Genomic DNA, 9,215 nt, shown 5'->3' on the forward strand with positions numbered 1-9,215 from the left:
TAAAGATGGGCTTTGGACTACAAACTGCTCAGAACAATTTCAAGGTGACTAGTTGAGATGATCCAGCCTAACAGACTGCTCTAGTCAGGACTTGAGACAAGCCCTCCACTTTCCCATTACACAGAGACTGGACAACAAATGATACAGCTACCTCTTACAGGACTTGACAATTAACCCAATTTTTCTTTTCAGGATCCCCTAAAGATGCCTTTGCCCCCAGACAGCAGGAAGTAAATTTAAGAAAGCAACACCCACATTCTTCCCAAGAGGTAGGGTGGGTGGTTTTTGGTCTTTCATTGGGTTATAGATGTTTATCATTGTAAGTTGTTATTTGTAATGGTCAGGAAAAAAGCTAGACAAAGAAAATTAGACTCAAGGTTCTTATTTTAAAAAGAAAAAGGGGGATATAGATATGATAGGATAAAGCGGTAGATTATTGAATCTACTTTTAAAAAGCAACTACTAGTTTTAAATGTTTTACATTGGATTGGAGTTTTGTATATTGATACAAATTTGAGATTGTGTTAGAGCACACTATACATACATTTCTACTCTTGTTCAAGGTATTGTACCTATGCAACTCACTTAACAATGTAATGCAAATTTCTAGTCCTTGAAAATTATTATTACCAGCTGTTTAGGATAATAAGGAAATGCAGGTTAGTAGTTAATCAATTATTATAATCAAACTTATAGTTAGATTAGGTATGTTTTCAAAGTCAAACAAAGTTATAATTTAGATAGACAGACAGGTCATCTTCAAACACTTCAGAGATGTTTTAATAACATAGGCTCTTTTTTATGACAATGAGACATGTCTGTTCCTGGCAGCACCAATCTACTTCAGAGAAGATGATGGGCATCAAAGAAACTCCACATGGAGTTTACTTTCTTTGTGGCAAAAGTAAGACACTGGGAAAGAAAATGCCCTTGCCTCAACTGCTGACAGTATGCTGTCCTAATTGGACAAACAGGACACAAAAGAAAGTGACTGCCAGCCATTGTCAAGACAAGGAGGGACAGCATTTCAGAATATCCTGCTTCACAGAAAAGTCTGTCGGATATGCTAGGCCCGTAGGCCAAGGAGGGATGCCCCAATGTTGCAGAGAAATTTGGGTGACTGTCCAGGCATCCAGGCAGCCTGGATTGTTTTTGTTATTTCTCACACTTTTTGAAAGCCTCTTGCTTGTACTTCCTGCTTACTTAGTTAATATTATTTCCTTCTTGGGTCTCTGAGGGAGTTGAAGACTAGATAGTTATCATTTTCCTTGTTTACTTGACACAGAAACCAAGTTATGATAGAAAGTAAATTAGGTACAGGACTTTGAACTCACCAAGGGAGGATAGATATGGAGGATTTTCTCTGAATTTGTCAAATGCAAATAGACTAGACATTGTTGATGTATTTATTGTCTGTATATATTGTATATAGTTATTGTACTTATTGTATATAGTTTTTCCTTATATTAATTATATAGCCTTCTTTTTATTTTAAACAAAAAAGGGAAAATGTAGTAATACTTCATTTGTATTTTAATAAATAAAGCTTGCCTGAAGACCAGAATGCAAAACAGCCACACTAGTCAGCCATACAAGCCAGGCAGTGGTGGCGCACTAGTTAGCCATAGAGGGGTGGTGGTGAGGAATTTAAGGCAGGAGGAGACAGGAACTCACCCTCTTTCAGTCTGAAGATTTGAGAACTCTCTAGTGGCTTGACTGCTTTGCTTCTCTGATCTTTAGGTTGAACCCCAATATCTGTGTCTGGGTTTTTATTATTCGTGCAACATGTAAGCAATGATAAGATGGAGATCTGACCCTCAGACACAGAAGGGAAGACAACAGAAAGGAAGGAAATACACCAGAACGTACTTTGATAAAAAGTAGTTGAGGGGGGCTGGAGAGATGGCTCAGTGGTTAAGAGCATTGCCTGCTCTTCCAAAGGTCCTGAGTTCAATTCCCAGCAACCACATGGTGGCTCACAACCATCTGTAATGGGGTCTGGTGCCCTCTTCTGGCGTGCAGGCATACACACAGACAGAATATTGTATACATAATAAATAAATATTTTAATAAAAAAAAAAAGAAAAAGAAAAAAAAAAGTAGTTGAGGGCACGGTTGCGGAGTTGATCTTTGTTGCCTCTGTTTCAAGCCCCATACTTCCATCACCTTGCAGTCACCAATGGAAGAGGTAGAGACAGTGTGTGTGCTCACTTATGGGGGGGGGGTGTCCCAAAAAGTTCCTCTACGATTATCAACAACTTGTGGAGGCAATCAGGGTGAAGGCTGAAGTCTCATTAACACATGAAGACCCGCAGCCCCAAGGGAGGGGTGGCTGAGGTCAGGGGAGGGGCCTACGCTGCCCCAGGCAACCGGCCCCAAGGGTCTGGGAGAGAAGGGCGTGGCCTCCTTGAAGGCTTTGGGCCGAGAGCCTCCTCTCTGATTCCGCATTGGGTCAGCGGCTCCCACAGATCTGCCAATGAGGAACAAATGAGATGGGCTGTTGATTTTTCCCTCTTGGCCATTGAGAATTTTCTCACATAAATACGGAGACCAGCTCTGCCTTCTCAGTTCTCTGCCCCTGCCCTGAGCTGGCCCTGGTCCCCTGGGATGGGCATGGCCATGGGGCACTTGCTTATGCTGTGGGTGGCTGCGGGCATGTGCTATCCCACCTTCGGTGCCTCTGCGTGGTGAGTCCTTCCCCAGCCCTCATTCCCCAAGGACGCGCGGCCTGTCATCCCTGTTCACCTCGGTTTTTCTCTTTGGTAGGTCAGTGAGCAATTTCCTGGTAACAGGTCCCAAGGTAGGATGTCTTTCACTCCCTGCTGATTTTCTACTCTGGGGTCCCTGCTGGACTCTTTTGGGGAAAGGGAAGGGGGAAGGGCAGTTTCAGACCCTCTTACGGAGAAACCTAGCATCATCTAGTTTTTGTGTTGTTGTTTTGTAGTGCCCAGGGTTGAGCCTAGGGCCTTGTATATGCTAGGCATGCACTCTGCCACTGAGCAATGTCCCCAGGCCCCAGTGTGGTTTTTTACTGGAAAATTATTTTATTTGAGTCTGCCTTCTCCCTGACCCTACACGCCCAGTGCCTAGGGAAACTCACAGCCCTTTCCCCTGACACAGGCCTATCTGACTTATGCCACCAGTGTGGCGTTGGGCGCTCAGACTGGCATTGAAGAGTGCAAGTTCCAGTTTGCCTGGGAGCGATGGAACTGCCCTGAGCATGCTGTCCAGTTCTCCACCCACAACAGGCTGAGGGGAGGTAAGTTTTCACGGGGCCACACCGCAAGGTGGGCTTGGAGTTCGTGGGTGTATGACATGTGTATGCATGATGGAACGTGAAAGTGACCGGGGCTCCAGAGACGCTGCTTCCTAGCTGCGTGACCCTGAGTGAGGTGTTTTCCCTCTGTCAATACTAGGTTGAGGGGGTAGGGGCGTCGGACCTGCTCAAAAGGAGTTTTGTACCATTTATTTATTTACTAGGGGGCATGCTGCAGTGTGTGTGTGTGTGTGTGTGTGTGTAAAACGTGCAGGAATTTGTTCTCTACTTCTACCATGAGTCTGGGATTGAACTCAGGTCATCAGGCTTGGATCTAGGGCCCTGACCTGCTGAGCCATCTCCAGGCCCTCGGAGTGTTCTGAGTGTTCTGAGAGTTAAATGCAGTGAACAGAAGGGTCTTGTTACAAATGCTGTTGTAGGTTTTAATGCACAGCGGCCTTTGTGTGCCTGTTCATACTCATCTTGCTCTGATTTGCATGAAATGCAGTAAGAAATGGAGACAGGCACCCAAGGAGCCCTGGAAGCTTTGCCCCATTACCATAACATCCTACTGATATCGAAGCCCACAAGATCTGAATGAGTTTGCCTCAGGCGGGCAGCTATGGTATGTGTGTATGTGAGATGTGTGTGTGTGAGAGAGAGAGAGATGTGAAGGGGTGTGTGTATGTGTGTGTGTGAGAGAGGGATGTGGAGGGTGTGTGTGTATGATGTGTATATATATGTGGTATGTGTACATGTGTGTGATATATATGTGTGCATATGTATGTGTGATTATATGTATATGTGTGTTTATGTCTGTGACATGTATGTATTATGTGCATGTGTCTGTGTGTTGTGTGTCGTTTACATGGTATATGTGTGCATTTGTGTATATGGGTGTGTGTGTGTGTGTGTGTGCACACGTGCACAAATGTTTTCAGTTAGTTGCAGGAATTTGTATGGGAACCCTTTTGTAGAAACGATAAAGTTGCTGAGGAGAGTTGGGGGAGGCGGATCATGCAGGTAGACTAGGAAGTGTTTGTAAGGTAAGACCTCCGGGGTCTGGGGATGGCTCAGTGGATAAAGCGCTAGTGGCACAAGCATGAGGACCTGGTCTGTGTGTAGGACACACACCTGTAATCCTCCTGTCTCAGAGAATCAGCTCCAGATTCAGTAAAGACCCTGTGAAAGCAAGACAGTCCAACAGAGGAAGATGCCTGATGTTTGCCTTGTCTCTCTCGACACACACAGACACTTATGTACATGTGTACATGCATACATACACACATGCAGAGGCAATGCGTCCATATGTACCTATGTGTGTACACATACTATATAAATACACACACACACACACACACACACACCCCACCTCCCTGCCCTGTGTTCAGAAATAAAAGGTCTTTCTCGACGGCCTACACCAGCCTTGGGCTGGGTCTCGCTGCCTATATTCTAGTGGCCAGAGGTCTAGGCTAGACTTGAGAGAGCCGAGTCCTGATCTGAAACCACAGCTGGCCAGTAGCCTTAGTTTCAGAGTGCCCTGAGTTTCAGCTTCCCATCTGCAGGGTGGGGTGTCCATCCCTGCAGGCCGGATGTGGGCAGGGACAACAAAGCCAACCAGCTTCCCAAGGCCTCATCTGCGTTTCTCTCCAAAGCCACGAGAGAGTCGTCCTTCCTTCACGCCATCCGCTCTGCTGGAGTCGTGTACACCATCACCAAGAACTGCAGCATGGGCGACTTTGAAAACTGTGGTTGTGATGGGTCCAAAAACGGAAGAACAGGTAAGTTGGCCTTTGAGGGAGGCGGGAAGAGGCGGGGAGTTACAGAACTGAGTGCAGACCGACTTTCCTAAGTCTAGGGGACTAGGCTACCGTGAATCCCTAGGTTCTGGCAGTCCCTTCACTCAGGGGAAGTCATGGGCTGCCCAGGGCTGCATCCCTGAGACCAGGAATTAGAAAGTTTCTCTAAACAGGGCGGTGGTGGCACACGCCTTTAATCCCAGCACTCAGGAAGCAGAGGCAGGTGGATCTCTGTGAGCTTGAGGCCAGCCTGGTCTTTAAGAGCTAGTTCCAGGACAGGCTCCAAAGCTACAGAGAAACCCTGTCTCGAAAAACCAAACAACAAAACCAAGGAGACTGGGATTGAGAAGGCTGGGCAAGTTGAAGACCAGCCCTGGTACAAGAATAGCTTCTCTTCAACCAATGCTCCCCAACTATTTACAAACCCCTATAAGACTCAGACCTGTCACTAATGAGGGTGGAGGGGACTCTGAGACACAGTTGTATAAGTGCAGAGGTCTAGAATGTTTGAGTAAATTCTGGGATCACATGTATCCATGTTTCCTGTGGGCACAGAGGACTTACTACTGCCCAGAGTGGGCTTTGGGAATCGGACCCCACCCATCCTTCCCAAATACCTCCATTTCCCTGTCTCACCTTCAGATATACACAGCTTTAGCATATCCTCCTAGGGCTCTTGAGGACGAACGCCGCTCTTTCCCTGGGATCTAGCTGAGCTTTGTATTGAGAACCCTTTCTTTCCTTGTGTGTAGGTGGCCATGGCTGGATCTGGGGAGGCTGCAGCGACAATGTGGAATTTGGGGAAAAAATCTCCAGACTCTTCGTGGACAGTCTGGAGAAAGGGAAGGATGCCAGAGCTCTGATGAACCTTCACAACAACAGGGCCGGCAGGCTGGTGGGTACAGCTTTGGACAACAGCCCCTCAGGGTCACCAAGAGCTGTCTCACCCCAGTGCCATTGAGGAAGAACTGAGGCAGTTGTCTCTGTTTTCTGGATGACAGAGCCAGTTAAGTCCCAGACAGCGGCTTGTCTAAGACACTACAGTCGATAAGAGTCAGGCCTCATGGCCATGCAATACATTTTATTTTTATTATTATTATTATTATTATTATTGGTTTTTTGAGACAGGGTTTCTCTGTAGTTTTGGAGCCTGTTCTGGTACTAGCTCTTGTAGACCAGGCTGGTCCTGAACTCACAGAGATCCACCTGCCTCTGCCTCCCGAGTGCTGGGATTAAAGTTATGCCCTACCACTGCCTGGCTGCAATACATTTAAATACCTTTTTTGGTGTACTTGTGTGTGTTTTCCAAAAACGGGTTTTGTTTTAGGTAGCCCTGGCTTGCCTGGTACTTCACTGTATAGTCCTTGACCTCATGGCAACCTTCCTATCTCAGCCTCCCAAGTGCTGGGATTACAGGCATGAGCCGCCGGCATCAACAGAGGTCTATTACTGTCCTAACGCCTATCTGGGATTTGAGAGGTTGGGATTGGAGAATTTTTCCTTCAACAAGGTTTCTCTGGTGGAGCATATTATAAACTCAAATCTGGAAGCAAGTTGGACTTAGAACAAAAAACATTAAAATTTTCCTGTGAGCTTTCACCTGCTTGTCCTGGTCACCCAGGGCAGGGAGAGGCACTTTGGAGGCAGCTACAACCCCTGCCTGGAGACCCCTTCTCTCTAAGAGGGTGTGGGGGAGGCCTGGGGAAGGGCCACAGGCCACCACAAATAGTCTAGCTCCAGGCTTCCAAACAGACACTGTTTGAAGCTGTAATTTCTTCATAACTTACAAAGTATTTCTTTGTTATTATTTTCTTAATTTCTATTTTTTTGAGGTTCTACAGACTGAACTGTGGCCCCCACACATACTAAGCCAGCCCTCTACCCTTAAGCTAGATCATCTGCCCCTATCTTATCCAATATTTGTCTCAGGTGGCCAAGAACGCACTGAAGAAGTAATGGGGCAGGACCAGGAGCCTAGGTTCCTGGCTGCAGTAACCTTCTCAGCATTTGACCAGGTCTCCAGCAGAGGAAGCATTCAGGTCCTTAACTCCTGAATGTTCTCCAGAGAAAGGGCTTAGGAGTCTCCCCAATAACCCCCACAGGTTTCCAGAGCTAGACACCACCTCTCTAGAATATTCCATTTGGTTGCTAACTGCTGACCTTCTCTACCAAGAGTTATTCTTTGTGTTCTCTCTCTTCCCCCCTCCTTCCTTCACTCTCTTTTCTCCTTTCCTTCCCCCTCCCTCCCTTTCTCTCTCCCTTTCCCGGCTTTTTCTCTCCCTTCCTCCCTCCCTCTCCTTCCCTTTTTCCCACCCTCTCTCCCCCCTCTCTCTGAAGGCAGTGAGGGCCTCCATGAAGAGAACTTGCAAATGTCACGGCATCTCAGGAAGCTGTAGCATCCAGACGTGCTGGCTGCAGCTGGCCGACTTCAGAGAGATGGGAGACTATCTAAAAGCCAAGTATGACCGCGCGCTGAAAATTGAGCTGGATAAGCGCCAGCTAAGGGCTGGCAACCGAGCCGAGGGCCGCTGGGCTCCCACAGAGACCTTTCTTCCCAGCGCAGAGGCTGAGCTGGTCTTCCTGGAGGACTCTCCTGACTACTGCTCCCGCAATGCCAGCCTGGGCATCTATGGCACAGAGGGACGCGAATGCCTGCAGAACGCCCGCGGTGCGTCCAGGTGGGAGCAGCGCAGCTGTGGGCGCTTGTGCACCGAGTGCGGGCTGCAGGTGGAAGAGAGGAAAACAGAGGCCGTGAGCAGCTGTAACTGCAACTTTAAATGGTGCTGCACGGTCAAGTGTGGCCAGTGCAGGCGCATAGTGAACAGGTACTACTGCACACGGCCCGCCGGCAGTGGCCGGTCCCGGGGTAAGGGAAAGGGCGGTGCTAGATAACACCACCACAAATTCACTTGCCATTCAGCTGGACGACAGTGGAGGTGGGGGACACAGCTTCTGGCCTAGCGGACACTGACTGGAAAGCAACTGAGACATCACCACAGGGTTGGTCTTATGAGAACTGCCATAGATCACACAGCCTTTTCACAGAGCTCAAATCTGAACCTGCTTCTCCGACTTGTGGCCCCGGCCTTTCCGGCACACGCTGTTACTTCTGGACTTATGCAGCTTCTTAAAAGAGGAGTTTGCTTTGGGGTGCATATCCAAAGGACGCTCAAAGAATTTGTTCCGTCCATCTGCACTGCTGGGAGTTGGAGGGAAGAGAAGCAAAAGGAAAACAGTTCCAGGGTTGAGGAGATGGTTGACCTTCCAGAGGACTCGATTCACATCCAGGCACCCACTTCCAGTTCCAAGGGCTCCAATGTACTTCCCTGGTCTCGTTGGTCAGCAGGCACAAATGTGCACAGACATCCATGCAGGCAAAATATCTATGCATATAAAATAATAAAGTAAAATTTTAATTTAAAAGGATCAGAGTTTTGTTCAGACCTGGGAAGGAGCACCCTTCCTCACTTCTGACCCATTGAAAGCACTTGCTGAGGGGGCGTGGGCGGGGACCAGCTTCTCCTACTGTGAGCAGCTTAGTGTGCTGGGGGTTTCCATCTGCTTATACACTGAGAAACAGTTCCCCCAGCTAAGCCTTAGGGAAACCAGGACCCAGCGTGACCGGAGCCAAAAGGACAATGAGTGGACAGGTGACCAGGACTCACCAGACAACATCCTAGAAGAGTATTTCACCAGAACTATAGAACATCTCGCCTCTGTTATTTTCCCAAATTGGAAACTCAATCTCATTTGTAATAAATGTTTCTAGGATTTATTGAGACAGGACTTTTGTTTTTTTAAAAAAGACTTGTTTCTTTTAATGTATAACTGTTTTACCTGCATGTATGTCTGTGTGCCACGTGCCCGTGGAAGTCATCAGCAGGACTGGAATTACAGGTGGTTGGGAACCACCATGTGGGTGCTGGGAAGTGAACTCAGGTTCTCTGCAAGAGCAGTTGGTGCTGTTTTTTGTTTGTTGCTTTGTTTGAAGACAGGGTTTCTCTGTGTGTAGCTCTGGCTGTCCTGGAACTCACTCTGTAGACCAGGCTGGCCTCGAACTCACAGAGATCCACCTGCCTCTGCCTCCTGAGTGCTGGGGTTAAAGGTGTGTGCCTGGTGTGGTTGGTGCTCTAACCAATGAGCCATCTCCCCAGCCCCAG

The 9,215-nt window shown here is 47.7% G+C and overlaps 1 protein-coding gene across 1 annotated transcript; it reads left to right on the forward strand.

Moving 5' to 3' along the window:
* The first annotated feature begins 2,607 nt into the window (after window positions 1-2,607).
* Wnt8a (Wnt family member 8A) lies at window positions 2,608-7,947 on the forward strand. The gene is made up of 6 exons (XM_038331451.1): window positions 2,608-2,687; window positions 2,767-2,800; window positions 3,121-3,259; window positions 4,912-5,037; window positions 5,808-5,950; window positions 7,393-7,947. Exons 1-6 carry the CDS (start codon window positions 2,608-2,610, stop codon window positions 7,945-7,947), a joined length of 1,077 nt encoding a protein of 358 aa, XP_038187379.1.
* The last annotated feature ends 1,268 nt before the right edge of the window (window positions 7,948-9,215 follow it).

This window comes from Arvicola amphibius, chromosome 5, assembly GCF_903992535.2.
Source record: "Arvicola amphibius chromosome 5, mArvAmp1.2, whole genome shotgun sequence".
NCBI lineage: Eukaryota > Metazoa > Chordata > Mammalia > Rodentia > Cricetidae > Arvicola > Arvicola amphibius.